This window comes from Varanus komodoensis, unplaced genomic scaffold, assembly GCF_004798865.1.
Source record: "Varanus komodoensis strain SLA01 unplaced genomic scaffold, ASM479886v1 scaffold47, whole genome shotgun sequence".
Classification (NCBI taxonomy): Eukaryota; Metazoa; Chordata; class Lepidosauria; order Squamata; family Varanidae; genus Varanus; species Varanus komodoensis.
In genome coordinates, this window is record NW_025336045.1 from 4,302,329 (window position 1) to 4,326,014 (window position 23,686).

General features: G+C 40.9%; 1 protein-coding gene across 1 annotated transcript in view; it reads left to right on the forward strand.

Moving 5' to 3' along the window:
* Positions 1–23,686, forward strand: part of LDAH (lipid droplet associated hydrolase) — a 103,825-nt gene that overhangs the window by 56,622 nt on the left and 23,517 nt on the right. Inside the window, 1 exon segment of the mRNA XM_044445157.1 lies at positions 11,046–11,286. Coding sequence (XP_044301092.1) covers positions 11,046–11,286 — 241 coding nt within the window.

The following is a 23,686-nucleotide window of genomic DNA, read 5'->3' on the forward strand; positions in this document are numbered from 1 at the left end:
TAGAAGTCCATGGGGCAATGAGCCAAGTCACACAAATGGGAAAATACAATCAAAGCAAGCAAACTATTTCAATATAGTTGAAATCATTTTCATCATAATGATGTCTCTGTAACTCTGTAGTTGCCCCAAGATGAAGGGTGTGTGCAGTCCTTTTATGTGAGCCATTTGTGTGCAAGTAGGTTAGAGGCACTGGAGGAAATAATGGTCAGTATAGAAGGATAGCAGCCAGTTGCATTTGCTACCTAAAATCAAGGGTCAAGTTTTAAAGTGTTTTCCTTCCTTCCTTCTTTATATTTCTATCCCACCTTTTTCCTTTCAAGGAACTCAAGGCAGCTTATTTAATGCTCCTCTTCCTCTCAGTCTTACCCTCACAACAAGAACCCTCTAAGGAAAGTTAGCCTGAAAGTCTGTGACTGCCCCAAAGTCACAGAAGGAACTCCATGGCTAAGTGTGGAGTGGAAGTCCCGGAGTCCAGGTCCTGCACTCTTAACCTCTATACCAGTGATGGCGAACCTTTTAGAGGCCAAGTGCCCAAACTGCAACCCAAAACCCACTTATTTATCGCAAAGTGCCAACACTGCAATAAAACCTGAATACTGAGGTTTTAGTTTAGAAAAAACAACTCAAACATTAACATCTTTTGTCTTAAAAGAAAAACACAATAACAGAGCTTTACATGATACAAACAGGTTTTATCGAAAGGTGCAAGTTTGCATTTGGCATGCTTTTGCACAATTAATGTGATCTTTGCTGCTGTTTGCATGGTGAGACTCAAAACTTAAAGCTAAAATCTTGTGTTAATAAAACAAATGTAGTAAAACTCATAGCCAGTCCAAGCAAATATATATATATCCTTGGCAGTGCACTGACTGGCCATGCGAAAGCTTGGACAAGTCGCGGCTCGTGACGTCATCGCCTGTTGCCGCTACTCCTTTCTGAACATGTGCATGGCCCCTATGTGCACTGTTATCTGATGCTCGGCTGCTGGAGCAGTGTTGGGGTGCCGACAGAGAGGGCTCTGCATGCCCGCCAGGGCACACATGCCATAGGTTCACCACCTCTGCTCTGTACCATACTGGCTTCTTGTGGTGCAGAGGGATTTTGCAGGAGCAACTTGGACAGTATCCATTTGGGCCATTGTGCTCCTACTGATTCCGTTGCACCAGTGGGACCAGCCACTTGTGCAGTGGAGAGTTGGTGGTTCTAAAAGTAACCCCAGAAAAAAACCCCAGAAATTGCAGTTTTCAGGTAGGGACAAATCAACAGAATTCCCTTCTGCAGGCTCTGCTAATTGACCCCGTTCCAAAAACAAGCATTTCCACACATTTTGGCTTGGGTTTAGGATTGTGAACTCCCCATTGCACTAGTTGTCCATCCTGCAACAAAGAAATAATAAATCACTGTTCTTTATGTAAATAGCTGAAATGTTTACCAACATGATCAATTCTGTTGTGTCAATTCCTAGCAGAATTCTACCTCATTAGAATTTTACCACTTCAAAAAAGTGCAGTAAAACAGCCACTATGGGTACATAAAGGGATGCAGGTGGTGCAGTGGTTTAAACCGCTGTGCTGCTGGGCTGGTTGATCAAAAGGTCGCCGGTTCGAATTTGCGCAATGGGGTGAGTTCCCGTTGCTCCGTCCCAGCTCCTGCCAACGTTGCAGTTCGAAAGCATGCAAATGCAAGTAGATGAAAAGGTACCACTTTGGTGGGCAGGTAACAGCGTTCCATGCACTTCGGTGTTTAGTCATGCTGGCCACATGACCACGAAGACTGTCTGCAGACAAACGCTGGCTCCCTCGGCTAGGAAACGGAGATGAGCACCACCCCCTAGAGTCAGACATGACTGGACTTATCGTCAAGGGGAAACCTTTTCCTTTATGGGTACATAATTTAAAACATGCCCCAAAGTATTGCAAGGTCTCCTTGTTTGAGTTAACTCCCATCCACTGGGTTTAAGCTAGTGTAGCACTGAAAATGTATTTCTAGATTTAAGTTAATTTTACCTGAACATTTCAGTTCCATGTGTAACTTTCAAATGTATTGTTATTAACCCTTTAATCTAGATACTCAGTTCCATTCATGAAGACGTAGTTAAGACCTAAGCCAGTGGATATGTATTCCTGTTTGTTCTTCAGGAGGTGTAGCAGCACATGCAGCACTGAATTTACTTACATTGTAAAGAGAATATATTTAGTTTCCCTCTTGTTTAAGGGAAAGTCTATGCAACATCTTGTAACAGGTGCTTTAGTTGAAAATGTGAAGAGCTGCTTTGGGATTTACCGAAACACTGCATTTATTAAAAGGTGAAATTTTACTGCTGTGAGAATAAAAGAGATGTAGTTAGAAAAGTCTTCTGAGGGGTGCCATAGATTAGATCTCTGAATATTGTCCAAATGCAAAATCTGTTTCTGACTGTTAATCAGAGCAGTGACACAGTCCTCTGAGATGACAAAGTAAAGCTTGCTTGCTTGCTTGCAAAATTTTAGGAAATACCATTCTTTTCAACATTCAATTAAAATCTTTTAACCTCTATTTTTACTGACAGATGTATTCTGTAATGTGTGTAAATAATTTCTGAATGTCCAAAATGTGGTGACTACTGACAATCCATGTGTACATATTGAAAATATTGGATGAATTCTGCAAATGTTAGCTGTCCCTGCTTAGATGTTATCTGCACTGGTTTGGGGCAGGCAGCTTTGGGTGTTCTGCGGTCCACAATGCCTCCAGAACCTGCTGGGGGCTGCACCCTACCCTCAAGGCCACATTCTCGTTATATTAGTCAGCTTAAAGTTAACTTTTAATATGGCACATGAACTTCTAGGAAAGATTAACCATGATTAGCAGATATTTTGACAGATTAACTTACACATCCATGATGTCAAAAACTATTTTTTCCCCACAATTCAAATTCTTTTTCTCGGGAAGAACATCTAAGTTTATAGGGGGAAGTGTTTTTTGAAATATATTAATTATCAACCAGTCATTTTTCCAACAAAAGTCAGGACATTATCTTAGAGCAAGCTGTGCCTCCTACCTAAGCAAATATCAGTGGAATGTTATCCATATGGACTTATTTGGATTAAGCCACTATCTTTAATTTGTATTTTTCATATTTTAGATTTCTCCTATTTGAATAAAAGAAACACTAGATAATAAATCATGTTTAAAATGTGAGAAAAACAGCATATCCATGGTTGGAAAATGCTGTAGAGGTTTGTAGGCAGACCATTCTAATAGGATATTTATTTCTTTTATAAAATAAATCATGGTCATTTTATGCTAATATTTAATCCAAAATTGACAGATTTCAGGCTCTCTTTCAGAGGCTGGTTTTATGCCAAATATGTTTCTGTCAAGCACAGAGTAGCAAATGTGTTTCTAGGGCCCACTGAATCATAGGTGCGTGTCCCAAAGGTTTCCCAAAAGATCTACTCTTGTTTTAGTTTTGCAGAAAGGCTGGGATTAAAAGAGTATCAGAAAGCTGCACCTTCTAGAAATGCAGCAGGAACAAAAACAGACTGGGTGATTAAGGCTGCGAGCTGCAGCTTTTGTTAACTGGCTTGGATTGTCTTAACAGTAGTAAATGTTTCACATATTATGGAAATTTTCACTGATTACTTTTGAAAAACAAATGCATTTTCTTTAGTTGGATGAACATATTCAGAACACATTAACATTTGGGTCACTCATTGGCAGCATGAACTTTGGTTGACTTATTGTTTATAAACATGTCGTGATAGCCTAGCATATGAGCCCAGATGCAAATACACATCTGATTTGTGCAGTGGTGGTGCTAGTTATTTACATGGACGCTTCATTCCTCTGGTTTCTCACATCACATGTAAAAGTGAAGGCACTTTCAGCAAGGAATTCGTTATAATGGCCATAACGATAAAGAGCATGCACTAAAACCTGCCAATAATTTCATTGCAGAATTGGCATAAAGTACTGGCATAAGGAAAAGAATACATATTTATAACACTGGTTACACACTTTAAGCCTATTCACACATGGCTCTGGTATGTATGTCCTATATACAGTGAGTTATGAGAGTAAATCTTTGTCTCCAGACATGCATTTAAAATATAAAGTACTGTTGAGCCCTGTATACAAAAACTTTAAGTGCGTAGGTTTCACCCAGGCAGTCCAGCCATCACTTGAATGTGAACGTGTGTAGTCTTGCCATTTAAGTACAGCTATTTAAAGTTCTCCAAATATTGGTTTATATCCTACACTTAGAAGACCATGTATTTTTTCCTTCTGAATGTCAACCATATTTTTTCTATGTCACTGGTTCTGAGAAGTGTAATTTTAAAATGAGATAGAAGTATTCATTTTACCTTATAGAGTGAGAAAGGGATGTTGTCAAGTGGATGATGGATTTCTTGAACTCCACTGCTTCCTTAGCTGTGGATGAGAGAACCTTTAAGTTGCTTCCCTTGCTCAAAATGTTTGACCTTGAATGTCCCTTAGCCAGGTGTGTGCGCATGTGTGCGCGCGCATGTGTGATCACCTGATTCTCAAGGCATAGGCTGTGGAGGTTGAATAAGTGACTGTGGTGCATTTGTGGGTCAGGCTGTGTTAATTGCGTAGTTTGTTTGGGAGATTCCTAATTAGCTGATGTAGTTTCTTGGAATCTAGATGGTGATGGTCCATTAGAATGGTAGATCAGTTTTTAATCTTGTTTTGACCCATTGTAATCTTGTCCTGATAGGATATCAGAATTTAGGGCATGCTGTATAATAAGCCTTTATTTCACAATTGTCATAATAAAGCAAAGTGCATTTCATTGATCCTAACAATTTTGCCTACAGTTTCATATAAACCATAAATGGGTAATCCACGGGCTGCACAGAGTGTTACTCACTGAGTTAAAAGTGGACTATAAACTACCATTATATGCATCATTGTGTTATCCTTTAAAACTGAAACAGGTTTCACCTGACACAGAAGAACCATCTTTTTGCAAAAGCAAAGCTAATGAATATGGAGATGAGTGGAAAATATAGCAAAACAAAGTAGATGTAATATTTTACAGAAACAACCTTTTTTCAAGGACCTGGTGATCAGTACCGATTTTTTTTTTTTTTTTTATGAGTGCTTACAAAGCTTCCTTACTCCATTTCTTCCTAGGTCTCTGATTTTAAATTGTGCTTTTGTTAGAATATGTTGATATGGATCAGTGCTCTGCAGCTATAAGAACTAAACTTGGATGGAGCTTTTCTTTCTAGGGGGCATTGCAGTGGATCAGTTATAAAAATAATGGATTGCTTCCTGTTTCTGTCAGCTGATCTGATCAGACCCTGAAGTTTATTGGGAACTGCAAGTTGCATACATAGTATGGAGTCCAAGCCATACATTCTTTTTCATTGATGGTCATTATATTAATTGTTTGGGCACACCCACCCAAGTAATTTAAAGCAGGTTATTCAACAAATACAAAAAAGCTGCAAAGTAATTTCCTCCTCAGGAGTGGAAGTGAACTTCAACCATCACTGAGTCTGTTACTAACACTGTGTGAGCCAACAAGCTATTTCTGACCCGTCTCCAGTTTCTGACAAAGTAGGGAATTGTTCAGTTTTGTCAGTGAACTCAAAAGCGTTGCCAGGTCTGAATTTTAGTTTACAGATCTCTAAAGCAACATCTGCGAGATAAGGTTGGCAGGCAAAAAATGGGTCTGTGCCCATTTCTGGGAAAAGCTGTGCAGCTGGTAAGGAAACGGAGTTAGAACAGAAGGAGGTATGATCAACAATGATGGTCGGGGATACTTACCTTGCACCAATTATGTGTACTTCACAAATCTGTCATATATAGCTATATCACAACTTTCCTTGTTGTGATATAGCTATATATGTCTATATGATGCACTCCATCATTCTGCCCTATTCACACCCACTGTAAAATATTGTTTTTGAGTAGATATGAGATACTAGGGAGTCCTCATTTCAAGTTGCTGCTGGTGAGGATAAGGATGATTTATTGGATTTATCTGAACCAGAGTTCTAGACTGAGCTTACATCGTATTTATGAGAAGAGAATTTACTAATGACAGCCATTTCCCCTGTGACAAGTTAGAATCTGTGCTTCTTTAGGGTTCTGCTACCTTTGTAACTGGAATAGTTCAAAGAATTATCTAAGGCCCAGCTTACATATTCAGTACTGCTGTTGAACTTCAGTGTTTTGGATTTGCAGTCATACATCTATCTTCATGATCATGTGGAAGAAGTTGTAAGTCAGAAGTACATGCAACATCAAAATGGTATCTCTAAGATTTATCCTTCCCCCTTTGTTCTTCAGAAACTCAGTCAAAATGATAGAATTCAAAGACTTCAAAGATGTGGGGAACTCTGCTGAAAACTCTTAAATAATCTGGAGTAAAATTCATTGAGTCTACTCTAGAAACACAAGTAGCTTGACATTCAGCTGGACAAGAAAATGGATCTGATTACCCCCCCCCACCCTGCAGCCCCCCTTCTTACACCCTTTGAATCCTCTCTGGAGGATCAGGGGATTCTCCAGACTTAATTTAGGGACTGGACCATCTGAGGACCTGAGACTTTTCTCTGACCAAATAATGTGCATGGGTCAGTCATTAGGTTTGGAAACTTAGCAGCCAGATGAAAAAATAGAAGATTCAGTCTTCAGCATGGTTTATATTGAGATGTCCCCTCAAATAGCCATCCTTTTCTTTCCAACCCTCAAGCAGAGCACACAGCAATCATGGAAGCCTGCTCTTTCATGACACCAAGATCGAAGTGCTTGGGGAATATGTACCAAAGTCCAGAAGAAAGATGTCACTTTTCTTTTTCAGCTCCCCAAGCAAATCATATCATGGTCAAATCTGCACAGGGAAGATATTACCATTTCCATTGTATTCCAGTTCACAGGGAAGACCATCATCTGGATCTAATAGGGTGGCATATTTGTTCATCTTCTGCCCTCAGTCTGCCCCTGTTATCACAGCTTTCCAAGTTTAGTGCCTTCGGGGACTTATAGCAGCTATGGTTGCTAATGGGCCATCCCATTAGCTAGGCTTCATGTGAGGCCACTTCAGCTTTGGTTTCTCTACTTCCTCTATTTGATGGACAGTGCCCATCACACCTACCTATTGATCCCAGTCCCATCCCGGCAAGTCTGCAGTGGTGGATGCCTCTGTCCAACTAACATAAGGGAGTTCTTCCCAAATCATCATGCACCCTAACCACAGATGCCCCTCTGACTGAAAGGGGAACACACTCTGGGTCCCTCACCATCCGTACTCCCTGGAGCCAGTTCAACTCCTAGAGACACATAAACTGTCTCAAAATGCAGGTGGTGCAGAAAGCGCGATAGGCTTTTCAAGCTCTATTTTCTCAGCACCCTTGCCAATTGCCACAGAGAATGGCACAGTGAATAAACAAGGGGCGCAAGGTCCATATACCTGGCCCAGTTAACAGTAAGGATATTGGCATGGAACAACAGCAGGAGGATTCCCCTCACAGTGGTTCACTGTGCAAGTTCAGCCAATAATCTTGACCATTTCTTAGCTGAGCCAAACACTCTTGCCATAAATGGCAACTACATCTCACCACCCTGGAAAATGTCTTCTTAATGTGAGGATTCCCTCTGGTTGATCTTGACACTTCACCAGAAAATGCTATCTGCCCCAATTTCTGCATCCAAGCAGGAGCAGGCCAGATTTTTTTGAGAGACGGATCCCTCCTGAAGTGGTCAGGGATGCTCTATTACCTTTCTCCTGCTTTCCCATTAACCATAAGTGTACTGGTGAAAATCCATCTTGACAAAACAGATATCATTCTTACCACATCATGGTGGCCTAGACATCCTTCGTTCATTAGTTATCTTGCATTTCCAGACTGACCTTCCTTCAGCTTCTGTTGAGACTGTACATCAGCTTTCAGGAACATGGGAGGATCCAGCATCTGGATATGCAGACTTTCTCCCTGGCATCATAGAGGATGCTTCCCTAACAACTCCCACTGCGCTTCCTGGGAGTCTTCATGCTGTACCAAATGCATCTTGGAAGCTTTCTACTAAGCAGCTTCATGAAGCAAAATGGAAGTCCTTATTTGCATCTTGGGTGAGATTTAATCCATACTGATGTCCAGTGCTTCTCTTCCTTCATTCCCTCTTTAAATTGAAATCTAAAGACCTCTGTCCATGTCTGTATGACCACGATCTCCTGTGAGGAGTGAGAAATGCCTGACATTCAAGCTGGACTCAGAAAAGGAAGAGGCACTCAAGATATCACAGATATTTGTTGAGGAATGGATCACACCAACACATTTCAGAAGATGATCAGTCTCTGCTTTATTGACTGCAGCAAAGCCTTTGACTGTGTGGATCATGAGAAGCTATGAATGGTCCTGAAAGAAATGGGTATTATCCTCAGTACTTGATTGCCCTGATGTATAAACCATATCATGAACAAGAAGTACTGTTAGGACAGAATATGGAAAAACAGAATGGTTTCCTATCGGCAAAGGCACCAGTTAAGGGTGTATTTTATCTCTCTGTCTGTTTAATCTTATGCAGAACATATCATAAGAAAAGCTGAATTAGGATCAGAGATAGGAGTGAACATTGGTAAAAGACACCAATTTAAGATATATAGATGATACGATATTACTGGCAGAAAGCAGCGATGGATTCAAACCATCTCTGATGAAAGTGAAAGAAAAATGTGGAAACGCAGTTCTGCAGCAGAACAGTAAGAAAACCAAAATCATGACTACAGAAGAACTATAGAATGTTACTGTCAGCAATGAAGAAATTGAAATTGTTGGCTCAATCATCAATTCAGACAAAGACTGCAACTAAGAAATTCAAAGACTGAGATGTGGGAGGACAGCAGTGAAGGAACTAGAAAAGATCAGCAAGGGTAAGGACATTTCACTGGAGATCAAAGCCAAGATCATCGACACTATATATGAATGTGAAAGCTGGGCAGTGAAGAAAGGAAGAAGGAAGAAAATTGATGTGTTTGAAACTTGGTGCTGGAGGAGAGTTTCGTGAATACCCTGTGACTTTACAGGAGCTGAGTAGGTCTTTCAAGGACAGGACATTTTGGAAGATATTCATTGGTAAGGTCACTGTAAATTGGAGACAGCTTGACAACACAAAACAACAACATAGCCTTTTATGTATAGACAGGTGGTGCCCCTTACTCCAATACCTCTCCCCTCACCTGCACAGGTTTCATGGATGCTGAAATCAGTTGCTCTGCTGGCTGTTCAGATGTCTTTTCCTCAGGTTCATCCTCTTCTTCAGGGATTTCACCCCCACTCATGTAGAGACATCCCAAGTCAAATCGAAGTGGGGGTAACTGTCCTCCTTCACTCACCTGAGACAGATTGGGTCTTCTTTACAATCCACATCTGAGCATCTGGTCTAGACCAGCAGCACTGGGACATGCCCACCGCTGCTCCAGAGACACGTCTCTGAGCAGAACAGCGAGAGAAACCTACTCCCTCAAAGGCAAGTATCTATACCCCAATTATGCCAGGACCAGTTGTTTTTCTTGCTGCAGGGGAGAAATACATTAGATTGCTTGTGCTTTAGGAGCAGTTAGTTGGTGAACTTACTCCAGAAGTGTAGAGGGCAGGAGGGATAGATCTGAGGGCATATAATAGTTCCCCAGAACAATACATGGAACACCTTTGGGGGTAGGCCAGCATCTAGCAGTCTTAAAATAGTTGTGGTTGGGATGCTGTGTGTCTTGGGCATACTGGAGTCAAACGGCTGTGTAGCATAGGGCTCAGCCTGTCTTGAGGTTCCTGGAGTTGGGAAGATGAAATCACAGGTTGGTAGGTCTTAATAGGATGATGCCTGGCTCTTTGAGGTTGGGACAAAGCAACCATGCTGCCATATCATGTCCTTGCTGACTATCCAAGCAGGATGGTCTCCAGTTTGTCATAAATTGACATGGTGCATGGTGTGACCCGTAAGCACTTATTGTAACTTAACCCTTTTTTTTTCAGACTGACTTTTTCTTTGCAGTGTAAGGAGAAGCACACAAAGCCTCATACTAACACCTGCTCTGAAAAACAAGAGAAAGGATTCTAATGCTCTGAGTACTTATCCAGAGGTCTCTCAATGTGCCAAGTTCATCTTTGTGGACTCTGTGACTGCAACTCTCACATATGGCTTTATACTGTAATAGCATTTGGAACATTCTAGAGCTAAACAGATGCCTTGTGTATATACTATTGTAAAAGTTGTATGAAACAGTATTGTTCCACTAGTGGAGCCACGGAATCAAGTGACTCTCAAGTGGAACAGCTTTTCTCTTCTCCCCTGTGTACCCCCTAAATCCATTCAGAGGCTTTGGGAAATGTTTGAAGCAGACTCGAGGTGTGCACAGGTCAACACAGGTTCCGTTTAATGCTATTTTTATTAAGCCTCTAACTGTTCTTAAGTATTCCAAACTATTTTACATGTTTGTGTGTTTATATTATGCTTTATCATGCTGTGAACTTCCGAACAAGCTTTGACTATTGGGTAATACTGAAATGTAAACAATAAATTACATGGTTGCTGGATTAAGTCTTATGCATACTTAACTGGGAGCAAGGCCCACTGAAGCTTATGTCTCAGTAGGCAGACATAAGATTGTTGTGCAGGATTTTTGGGAAAGAGCAGAGAGGTGAGTTACACTGTAAGCATGCATATTTCACATTTATGGGGAGCACAGTTATGAAAAGAATTGTGTTTAAAGAGTTCAAGATATACCATGATCAGTTGGCTCTTAGAATTAGAGCATCCTGAAGAATTTAATGCATGGGGGACTTTAAAGTGTAAGTGTTTTCAGCTGTATGCATGCCTGCTCAGAAGTAAGCCCTGCTGTGTTCGATGTGTTTACTCCCAGGTATGTGAAGAGTACAGCCTTTAGTGATCACATTTGGTTCATTTGCCAGGAATAACACAATTTGCTGGGGAAAGGGAACTACTCAAGTAATGCAAATGTGAATTTTCCTGAAGAAAATGTTTCCGCTGCATTGCACATGGTTTGACCATTTCCCCCTTGCGTGGCTTTTCAGGTCCTCCGCAGTGTGCTGCTGTTCCCCACAATAGAGCACATCGCTCAGTCCCCAAATGGCAAGATGATGACACCATTGCTCTGCCAGCTTCGTTATGTTCTATATGTGCCTGTATATCTGATGACATTTCTCCCAGCAAGAGTTAAAAACTACCTTGTGCACTTAGCACTACGAGGACATAAGCACGTCGATGAAACTGTTCTAATAACTGCAGTAGATATGATTAACATGGATTGTATCGGTGAGTAAAACTGGCATATAATACTTCTCCAGTTCCCCAGATATCCCTGCCCAATATAATGCTTGGATGGATATGTGATTTTAAGAAACTGCTTTCTTAAAAATGTTATTTTATTGTATGAGAATACTTTGGTGGAGATATTTTAAAAGGGTTTAAATACTTTTAATGGTAGTTGGGCTGTCAAGTTCAGCAATATGGAATTGAGTGGAAATGAATCTGATTTGCCTTCAAAAGCAGGAGTGCTAAACAACTGGTGGGAAAAGCATTCCAAATACCATTTTTATTTGTAAAATGTTTGATGAAAGCATCTACAGTACCAAGTTGGTACAATCAGCTTGTACCAAGTTCATGCCATGTAGACCCAGTGATGGTACCTTGTCATGATTCACACGCCACCCTGAAACCATGAGTTGTGGCAGGGTTTGGCGGTGGCTTGTTAACCGCAGCAAGAAGCTTCTTTCTTTGGGTTAACACAGCAGGATGTGCTAGCATAGGTAATTACAAACATCCCCTAGCACATGAACAGGGTTGTGTGAACATTGTCTATAGGCTGAGCTTGTGTCCACACTTGTGCATAGGAAAAGTTGCAGAACAAGCACAATTTATGCCATTAGTACAATCCAGTGTGCTACTTCAGTATTGTCCAGTAGTATGTAACAATGCCATGACATCCATAAGAATTAGTCAATGCTGTTTCTTAGAGTTAATCTTTTGAGCTAGCTATGGATTTGCCCATAAAACAAGAGGACTGGCTGCCCAGAGCCCTTGTTTTGTAGTTGAATAATTAGAAAGTTCAACCACTACCAATTTGTAAATGTATGACTGACTAGAGTATATAGGGAAATTTGCCTAAGAAAAAATTGTAGTGATGGAACAGGAGCTTTGAGGGAGGTGTGGAATGCATTTAAGAAATTGTATTGGAGTTGTTGGGTTGAATCCAGTTCATATCTTGCCACTGATGGGAAGGCTCTTTGATGCAGCAGACAGTTCCATCAGTGGAGTGGGGAGGGCGGAGTTTTTGGAAATTCCTCTTCCCTCCCTTGAATCCCCAGAATAATGTGCCCCACAATATGCTTCAGAAGCTTAAGGATCCTTAAGAACAGCATGGAAGATGGCATTTGGAGAGAGAGAAATGCCAAAATCCCCCCACCTGTTCCATAGAAAGAAGTTTCCACTGTTCACACAGGAACATCAACTGGATGCAACTCCAAGTCAGAAATTTAAATATTTGTAATCATAACTTTCCTGTGCCCTTTATACTGATTCTGTCCTATTTAAATATGTTGCTTAGGAGCTCTAAATAGCTTAATGCTATTAAAATAACATATTATATTGGTTCACTATAGCTACCTCTGAGTAGCCTGTGAGTCACATGAGGCCTTGAAACTCCCTTCCTGCTCCTCAGCTAATTAGTGCGGGAAGCAGCTGAGAGTTCCCCCGGCGGGCACACTCCTCAGCCATTTCCAGCACTAATCAGTTGAATGCAAAAGGGCTTGTGATGAGAGCTGCACTGTGGAATTGTACTATGCTGTGTGGGAGCATTTAAACTTCCACATCTACATACACTGAGTTGGGAAGGAAGGTGAGTTTGTCCTTCCATGTCGTCCCCCTACTAGGATAATTAACTACGGTTCAGTTCAGCCTATAGGTAGGGAGAAGTTTTAATTCTGTTTTATGTTGGTTGTTCATTGATACTTTTCATATTGCAGAGCCTATGTAGGCTGCTTACAAAGGCAGAGGGGGGTGGTTTCCTATGGGGGCAGACATGGCTGACTTCTCTATTCTGAAGGGGCTCTGTATTCTCCAGTTACTAGTGTGGAGACTGGGAAGAGTCAGCCCAAGCGGCTTCATAGTAAAATTGTTAAGGATCTGACAGGTATGGACCACATATGCTGAAACCAGCATTAGGTCATTGATTGGCGTGGTGGAGGAACGCGTGTACTTCTGGAGGACCCCATCATGTGGCAGATTGGTCATGCAATTAATTATGCATACATATTCATTTTTTCAAATGAAATGGAGCTGTATTTTTTGGTTTTTACCACAAGCTGAGTCATATGGCAGGGAAGGCCAGTTCTTTCCAGATTGTATTCAATTTGTAGCTCACTTCTTGAGATCCCTAATACGGCGGTCCACAGCCAGGAGATACAAACCAGTTCTTGTCCATGGACCATGCCAGCTTAAGCACAGGGGATCCAACAGAAGAACAGAAATTGCTTTGTTCTGCCTAAGAGAATGATTCCAGACACCAGGGAGAGAGTGCTATATTATTTAGATGAAGCGCTTGAAGCCTAGCCCGGGCAATTCAGGATCTCATTTGAGTCTACTAACATTACGCCACTGGGGGATTTGGTCCTCTTTGACAGATTTCAAAATCTGTTTCTGTAATTAGTCCTTATTGAGAATGACTAGTTTTATTTGGCTGTTCTTTACTAGCTGCCTTTAAATAAAATTAAGTACTCATTGATTTCAATGAGTGGCCTTCCTTGGAAATGAATCATTGTGGTTGACTGAGTTCAAAGGAAATGCCCACAAACATTAAGACTTTGAGAGAGAAAGAGTTTTATATAGTAACGAGCTCTTAGACCTTCCTGTATAGGTAAGTAATCTAGGAAGTAGCATGTCCCATACCATATGCTTCAGATTAGCAATAACTGACAGTATCTTTGTCAGCAATCTTGCCTATTTTAACTCAGCTCTACTATTCTGTGAGTTTGTGCAGTGAAAGAAAATGGGAACAAACATTGTTCTGAGCATATCCTCTTGCCCTGTAATAACCCGTTAGGTATGGTTGAGAAAAATTCAGCAAATGAATTTATTCCTCATCTCCAGGAAGTTTGTGTCAACTCATTAAAAATGTATGTGTGTTACCTTTGGCATTAGCATCTCTCTCATTGCTGTAATTGCAATAAAACCCATGATGAAGGGCAGAAAAGATGGTAAAAGTTTCCTTAAATGTTATGTGTTTTGTTACAACAAACTAACCTGCCAGGGACTTGTTACCACGTCCGGAGCTTACTCACAATATGTTTTCTCTCCTCTAAAAAGGAAATGAGATTTAGAAAAGTTAATTATAACAAGACCTAAATGCCTAGCCCTGTTTCCACCAAGGCCAAAAAGCAAAGCACCATTAAGGAGGAAGGCCAGGAGCAAAATCCTGGCTTTGTTGTAGTTAACGCAGAAGTTTGCTCCCCAGGTATATTGAAAGACTTGACAATTTCCCTCCTGTATGAGTTGTCAATGGTGACCTTGTGTATACAACTAAGAAAAGGAAACCATGGTGGCTCCTTTTCCCCACCGTGCATACGCCTGTTGCACACTGCATGCTTTCTCTGATTGCATGCACAATACACAAGTTCCTGTGTCATCCAAACCCAATGAGGTGCACAGCAGGGTTTCTGAGCTCTTTTGGAAGCCATCCCCCAGTGTGCACCTCCTGGGTTTGCATGATATGGCAACCTGTACATCACAAGGATAATTAGGCAAGTCGCATAGAGAATGAATGGCGTGTGCAGGGTGGGGAAAGGAAGGCACTGTGCTTCTCTTCCTTGGTGATTCTGCAGAGCCAGCCAGCCACTGTGTCCCCGATTACCTGCCTCAGTGCTCCTCTGGAAGATGTGCACATTGAAATGATTATTGTTTTTAAGCCATATAGAAGGTCTATACTTTCTTACATTGTGGTCTTTCAGTTGCAGTGCTGGTTTTTTATTCTAGCATATTGTTGACACTAATATGTATGTATGTATGTTTGGAAATATTAGTCACAACTGTTTTATCAGTATTTGAGCCTTTTCAGTGCCATAATACTGGTTTATAGCGAAGAATGTGGGTGTCAGTCATACATCTTACTGTTCAAAGGTCACCTTTCCTCAAATCAACATGATGAGCTTGGGGGAAAGCACCATTCTCTCTGCCCCTGCCCTTTGCTGCAGGATGCGGTAAGTAATCCTGGTCCATCGTACAGGACCGTGGTGTGTATGAAGCTCTTCAGAGTGTTCAAATGAGAATTGGAAGAAGATGAGACACAAAAACTAGCACAGGTTTTAGAGATAGCAAGCTTACAACGTTCTTGAAGTGTTAACACCAGAACAGCAGACAAATAAATTGATATGAGTAGGCAGCTGGATATGGGAGGCTTTTGGGCTATTAACAATAATGTGCATGGTACTATCCTTAACATTTATAACAAAATATTTGCCTAGCTTTCATGAAAGAGGGCATTAAAAAATTCAGTACTAATGTCTATTTTCATCCTGTTTTTAAGGATTGTTTGGAGAATTATCTGTGTTTAAAATACTACAAAAATGTAAGTTCTGTTATGTACTTGTATACCTTGGGAAGAAAGTAAAAACAGGTTCCTAAGGTGGGACTGGAAGGTGCATTCACAAGGCAGGTCCCCAGTTTGTTGGTTTACTGCTATAGCTGCCTACAGGAATTGTGGAAAGTGTGGAAAAGGCATCTATGGGTTGGATGCCTCTGTACCAGCCACTGTGTAGAGGAGATGCATGTACTGCTCTTTAGTGATCTCACAGTTTAGGTGTAATTGAAAATAGCATGTAAACCCTCCCTTCAACCCTACACGTTCTGCTCTGTTACGATACAGGTGTGATCCCTAAGACCTTTCCCATTGACAAGTCTTGGGATTTGCCAGCTTTGTCCAAAACCTATTTTCTTCAAAGGGAAGGCTTACCTCCTTACTTTTGCAACATACTTCAACAAAACAATAAGTAGGCGCTGGTGTTTTTGAATTTTTAAAAAATAGCTGTCTGAAAAATACTTTCCAGTGAACATGCAAGTACTGGTTTTAAGGTGAGGGCAGACGGGTCTCTATCTATACAGCACAGGATTTATTGTTCACAAGCTTGACTGGCAAACTTCCTCCGTTTGTTTCTGTAAAATTTCCACAAAAGCACAGACATTACATAATGGGTAAACATTGCAAGGGGTTTTTTTTTGGTTGTTTTTTGTTTTTTTTTTAGAGAGGCAGGCTTGTAGGTCAGAAGTTAATGTCTGCATGACAGTGAAGATACAGATAAGCACAGTAAGCAAAAAAACCTCCCCCTGAATAGCCTATATGTAGTCGTTTTTGCAATCTTGAATCTGTGGCTTCTCTTCAGGAATTTCCTTGTTTGTTTAACCTGTTTATTGACCATGGGAGTAATGGAGACAGGTTTATTTTATGATACTTGGAAATGGTGGAAAAGACTGGAAAAAATCTTATCTTGGGAAACAACATTTGAAATAATTATTAAAAATGGAGTGAAAAACAAGCTCCTTCCTATATTAAGAAAAGAATAACTATGGGTATCAAGGAAGCCTAGTAGTTAGCAGTTTGATAGACCAACGTTGGACAGAGAACAGGAATGAAGTACAAAGTCCCTTCTACTTCTCTCTCTTTCACTTTTCACCTTTGGGTGAGACCGAAAGTCAATACTCTGCTTTTCTTGGATTGAGGATAAAGAGTTCAGAAAACTTTTACGCCTCTGACAATTTTGTCATCCAGCGAAGACAGGAGTTAAAAGATGAATCGAAGCAAAAATGTTCCATTTTTTGGACCAGACATGAACCAGTGGTACAGCAGCTTGCAGCACACAGGGCACTGATGGCCTATCACTGGCCTTGATTTAGGCAGGAATCAGATCTGGTGGTTATATGGCTTCAAGTATGGTGCTTTATGTAAAAGAGAAGCATCAAAAGCTCCAAAAATGTGTACTTGGGATATGTTTTAGTTGCAAATCAGTCAAATCGTAGTGATGTGTGGTATTCTAACATCCTTGCATGGCATGATATCTGGGTAGATTATGCTAATATGCTATACAATAAACGCAGTCAGTAGAACTATACTTATCTTACAGAAATCTTCCAACTTAAAGGTGTTAACATAGGTGGGTTAGCAATCAGGATTTGAAAATTTACAAACATAAAAATGTCAAGTAGCAAGATCTAGGGAAGTGTGGGGATTTTATTGGAATAACAGATTGAAAATAAGGGAGAAAAAGAGAGAGGGAAGGAGGGGAGAGGAAGAGGGGGAGGAAGATGAATAATATTGGGAGATCTTTAGAATGAAGGAAAACCCTTAACCAGAAGATTGAAGAGACAAAACCCTTTCAGGCAAAACCTGCCTTTTTGTATGCACTGAACAGTTGACAATGGACAAGGACAAGGTAATTTAGGATCTCCCTCCTTGTTTGCCACATGCAATTAGAAACCTTGAATACCTTACAAACTGCACCTGCCTTGCATCCATCTCAATGCAATCCTCATTCAATGTGTACTTAAGGGTAGGACTGTGGTTCATTAGTAAAACACATAAAAGGTGCCAGGGCCAATTCCTAGCATCCCCAGATAGGGTTGGGAAAGGCTCCTGCCTGAGAGTCACTGTGAGTCAGCATAAATGTATGGATTTGGTCACAGTACAAATTGGCCCTCTAGTACATGAGTGTGAGGGTAGTACTTCTGGCTAAATGAAACCCTGGCTGGGATGAAACAATGTTGCCTGGGATGTTAGCATTTCTCTTCAGAGCTTTTCAAACATTGCAAGTGTTCAGTTAGGATTTTCAGCTCTTTGAAGGTGACGTTTGACTGGGATGATTTATCAAGAGAAGGTTTCGTTAGTAGTTGGTTAAAAATAATAATAATAAAGTAGCTCTTGCTGGTCCTGTTACGAAAAGCAGTGATAGTAGTAGATTAAAAAAAAGTAAAATGTGAAAAACTAACATGGAACATACTTTTAAAAAAAAAAATCATATTTGCAATACAGGTCTTTTTTATTTAAGGTCTTTTATTATTTTATTTGTGTTTATGATTGTTTTATTAATAGTTATTTATTCAACTGGAGCCCAGCAAGAGAAAGGAAAAAAGAAATGCAAGAAGACCCAAGTGTTCTTGCATGTGCATTACTCGTAAAAAATTGAATATATCACTGCAATTTTTCCATGGTTCTGTAATGCATGGCCTTAACTTTCTGCAAATTTTATGAACTCTACAGCACTAAATTTATAATGCAAAAATAAGTGATTTTGTAGCATTAAGGGCTCACATAGAAGCATTCTGTGAGTGCTAATTAAATGCTGCATACAATGAGATAATGGACAACTTAGACTGAGTACATTTACCTTAAACTGCAGTTTGCTTATTTCTGTGGAACTTACTTATATATGTGTGCATTTCAGCACACACTTTATTGATCACACCACTGCCCTCAGTGGTTGCCTCCTGTTCCTTAACTCTCTCTGAATTATAACCACACAATTATTAAAGTTCAGTCCTGGTACTTGGCTTAAAAGAAGGTATCCTACCACAGTCTGCCTGCCATTGCAAGGAAAATACAGAATTAGTAAGCTTCAGCTATAGGGTTTAGCTTGCTTCTAGTACTTTGATAATTAGTGTGACCCTAAACTGAGATCTCTAGAAAAGTAAACTATGGGCCAAGCTTCATGTAACTTGCTGGAAAGATTTCATGTATTTACACTTGGGAAGAAATGCATAACCTCAGAAAAGGCTTTCATAATCTTGCAGTAGGTAGTCTGCAAGATTTCCTATGGTGGGAGATACGCTATATTTTGTCATACGCCTTCCACGCAAATACCTGAGTTGCCTTTCCACTTAGCATGATCTCTGCTCTCAGAGTGGCACTATTCTGGCTGGGAAATGCCAGGAGATTATAGGTCTTTTTTCCATAAGATTGTGCCTTTAATTTACAAAGGCCAAATCCATAGCTACAGCAGCATTGCTTGAGCATTCCTGTCCTTGCATAGTTGGTGTTATACAGGTGCCCTGTACTATTTGACATAAGAAATAATATTCCATCCTAAATATTTTCAAAATAGTCCTTCCTTACCTGTGGAAAAAACATACTTTATCACCTGCCTTCCAGAAAAGGAGGCCAAAGAATAACGACCTTTGCCATTTCCATGTTTCCTCTGCTACTGTTTATTTTCCTGTGCAATGCCTGACTAAAATGTTTGCTTAATGTTTTCTTACAACTCACCTTCCCAAGACAGTACTTAAGCCTGGCATTAAAGAACTCCACATCTGCTTTGTTCTCCTGTTTGCAAATGAACTAAAGTTTTCCCTATTTAAGGGTAGGATGCTCATATTAACCTAATGAAGAGAAGCATATGGCTTTTCAAGGATTTATTATGTTTACAGATGTTTTCATTCATCAAAGTGGCTCTACTTTATATTTCACTGCATTTTCAAGAGAGAAAAAAGTGTTAGGGGAGTGGGGGAAGATTTAGCAAGGTCATTTTATTGCCTGTAAGTGTTTAGCTTTCCTCACAGATGCTCTGTGTGCAAATAATAATAATAATAATAATAATCCATTTTGGTTTGGTTTTCATCATTATGTGTTTTTAAAATAAAAGAAAAATTAAAGGCTGTCAGTTTTATTTCCATCATAAATATTACTCATGAGCTTGAATGCTTTGATAATGAAACTTTTCATAACTTCCAAGAAATATGAAGCACAATTTGGGGGTTTCTAACATCCTTCCTGAGGTTGTCATTTGGAGGAGAGCTCATTTGGAGTGACTCACTCAGTATGCTCTTAAAAGACTGGGAGGAGAAAAGAGAGAGTGGAAAGATGATGATAATATTGAAAAATAATATTGAAAAATAAACCTATTTGCAAAAAAATACTTCTGTCAAATTGGGGTCATTTGGCAGGGCCAACCCAAGTATGCCAGGCAGCCTATCCGTTGTGGTGCAGTAGCGGTAGGCATACTCACAGAGTCATATATGAGCAGGTCATTTGTGTGCCACTGCCCTCCTAAGAGCACCCCTTTATAATTGAACAGCACATCCACGAAGGAGCAAAATGCCCTAAATTACTTAGGCTTTGGTTTTTAAATGTTTGCCTCCTGAACCTTCCAGGGTTAGCATTAAAGAAAAGTTAATCAAAGGAATTCAAATTCTAAAATAAGCATGCACTGATTTTAGCATTTCTGGGGTTTGCACAGTTGCTGACCACTCCTTGTTTGTAACGGCAGTGACAATTTAACTCAATGTTCAGCTGAATTAAATATCGAGATTATCCTTAATGTCAGGGTAAGAGCAGGGAACAAGCTATCCAGGATGCTCAACCGTGATAGGGAGAAAAGTTCCCACAGGGCCCAATTCACCACACGTTTCCCATTGTTGTAACTCATGTAAGGAATGCCTCCTTGCCTACATATATTAATAGCAAACACATCAAAAGGACACAGAGTTGGGCACAGGTTTTGTGAAGACTCAAGGCTCGAAGAGACATGAGGCGCTAGGATGGTCTGAGCTTCCTGCAAAAAAAGGGCACATATGGCCAGCTTGTCTGGGACTTTCTGAATTCTTCTTCATATCATGATTTTCTGGTTCTCTCTCTCTTGAAGTAGGGTATCCTAGTCCTGTCATCCAGAAAATGGAAATATTTACATCACTGGTTCACTATAACCAACAGAACTCAAGAAACCATTGTAAGAGTCAAATTTTGTTGATTCTGTCCATATAAAAATAGCAGTGGGGATTGGTTCTTAGCTGGAAAGTTGGTGGGAAAAGTATAAATTCTCTTCTCATGGCAATAGTTAACAAGTTAATAAAGACCAAAATTTTGAACAGGTCCAAAGTAAAATCATATTAATGTTTTAGTCTTTCCATTGTTCAGATAATGAAATTGTAGCATCCATAAGAGAGGTCTATGTCTCTCTTGAGACTTCATCCAGATGGTGATTTCTCTTCCATTTAATTTAGAACTTTACAATAAGACGAGAAAACCAGGAAAAAAACTGTAATCAGATTTTGGAAGGACTAATGGTGCAATCCTATATTGATTATCATGGGTTATAACCTGAGGTGGAAGTTCCACTAACCCAGCAGAATGCAAGGTACGCCACTTTATATCAGTACTACTCATAGATCTAATAAAAAAACACTCCCAGTGGCTTAAATGGGAGAAGATTTCTCTCTAAGACAATGGCCACATTGACAGCTGACCAGCCTACCTCACCATGCCTGAACATAGGATATAGTTATCTCAGTACCCAGTCACAGCACACTATCACTAGTGTATGAAGACCATGCAGTTGGCTCATAGATGCTACCTCTTGTGCTTCGTGTTACGGCACAGGTAACTCACAAAAGGGAGCTCTGGTGAGAGGAAGCATCATCCTCTTGTTCGTTTGTTTGTTTGTATGCTGCTTTTCCAAATTATGCTCAAAGCGGCTTACACAAAGAGTAAACAAATGAGGCAGAACAAAAATGCAGAAATGTAAACATGTCGAACATGTTTCAAAGTACAATATCCACATTCCCAGAGACATCACAGTTAAAAGTTTCCCTAAATATATGGAAAACACACATACATAAACAGTTGCTGTCTTTAAAGTGTGCCTGGGCACGGAGGACTCGCCAGTCTTTCCTAGCGTGTACTTGTCTTGAACCCCTTGCATTTAAGATGTAAGTTATTTTATTCTAACACTGGATGTTGAGCTTGGGGTGAGAGGGAAATGAATGCCACGTATCTGCCTGATTCCTGTTTGTGCTGCTATCACTAAGGAGTTGATGAGCAACATTGTGGAACTTGCAGACTGTGTTTGAGTGCCAAGAATCCCATGTTTTTTGCCTTTGAGATGGCATTTGTCTTGCACCAGGCATGCAAAAGACAGTAGGAGAACAGGATGCTTCTACACCACTGGTGGAGCTCCCATTTGATGCTTCCCAACCCGTGTGACCTATAGGATGAGTCACTGCTGCCGTCACTGTGCAGCTGTGGCTGCCCTTATTTTGTGCCTTAGTTCCCTGGCTACTTGGCAAAATAGCGTTTTCCTTCCCTAAGTAGGTCTTGGTCCCTCTTCCCAGGACAGCTTTCAATGGTCCCTTAAAATGCCCAGCCCATATTGGTGCTGTGTCATAAAACAGCATTTGTGGGGAGCAGAAGCAGATTTAAGAGCGGTGCTCAACCTGCCCTGAAGGGATTGCATTCCTGAAAGCTTGGGGGGGGGGGGGGTGGAGGTACATCACTGTCACTTGAGGCCCAGGTGGGAAGGTAGGTGGGTGTGTACAAGAGGGAGGGTCTTCTCAGCATTAGCACCTCACTTGGAAGTTGCAATCCAACAACAGGAAAGCACATATTGCTCCTCCTGCTTTAATAGAACATCTACTTCAACACTCCTAATATTGTTGCATGCACAGGGGCTCCTTCCCAGGGTCTCTTGTGCAGTACAGAGGTGCATTCCTCCTGCCGCTAGCTTCCAGAGCTGTGGAAAGGAAAAGAGAAAGAATGCAGGATTGGTAAGCGTTTTGACACTTTTCCTTCTGGTTTGATGTGACATGACCATTAGGGCAACATAAACAATATTTTCTACCCAAGAGCTGGTGAATTTTCTCCCTAAGGTACTTGTCCATTTCTTCATAATTAGTTACCCAAACCATCATTTGACACACTTCTGTTAATTACAACACTAATTCCTCGTTCTAGTCAACCCAGCAACAAAATATAGTGTGTGCATGTGTGTGTAATGTTCACACAATAAAAACAATATAAGAAAATCGCCTGGACATGACTGATTCTACATAGAAAATTATAATGAAAGACGAGCCTCCCATCTTCCTTATGTGTTCATGTTGGCTTCATAGGAATAAGAGGTTCAGCAAGTCAAAGGAGCTCTCTTGGACAAAGGAAGTCCTTGGTATACACCTGAATTACAGGTGACGAAGCAGGTTGGGAGACGTCTAGAGCGTAGGTGGAGGAGATCACGGGGTGATTCTGACCGAACACACTTAAAAGCCCATTATTGGGCCTATGCTGTGGCGGTGAGGGCGGCGAAGAAGAAATTCTCCGTTTCCATTGCCTCCTCACAATGCCGTCCGGCGGAGCTTTTTCGGGTGGTGCAGGGGCTGATACATCCGGGCCCGAAGAAAGATCTTGTGCCACCCTCGAAGGCCCATTGTGACGACTTTGCTAAGCATTTCAGGGAGAAAATCGCTCAGATTCGCCATGAGCTTGACTCTGCTATTGAATCAGATTCTACTGGGGAGACGCCATCGACACCATCGAGTCCACAATTAATGGATGAATTTCAGTTGTTGTGGCCTGATGATGTGGACAAGGTGCTTGGACAAGTATGTCCTACCACCTGCTTACTAGACCCATGCCCATTTTGGCTACTTAAGAAAGCCAAGGATGGGATTGGGACCTGGATCCTGGAGGTGGTCAACGCCTCTTTAAGAGACGGCCGGGTACCTGCCCCTTTAAAGGAAGCGGTAGTCCGGCCAGTCCTAAAGAAGGCATCCCTGGATCCAGAGGTGGCCACCAATTATAGACCGGTGGCCAACATCCCGTTCCTGGGCAAGGTGCTAGAGCGGGTGGTGGCGGGAGAACTCCACTCTTGGATGAAACTGATTATCTGGACCCATTTCAGTCCGGCTT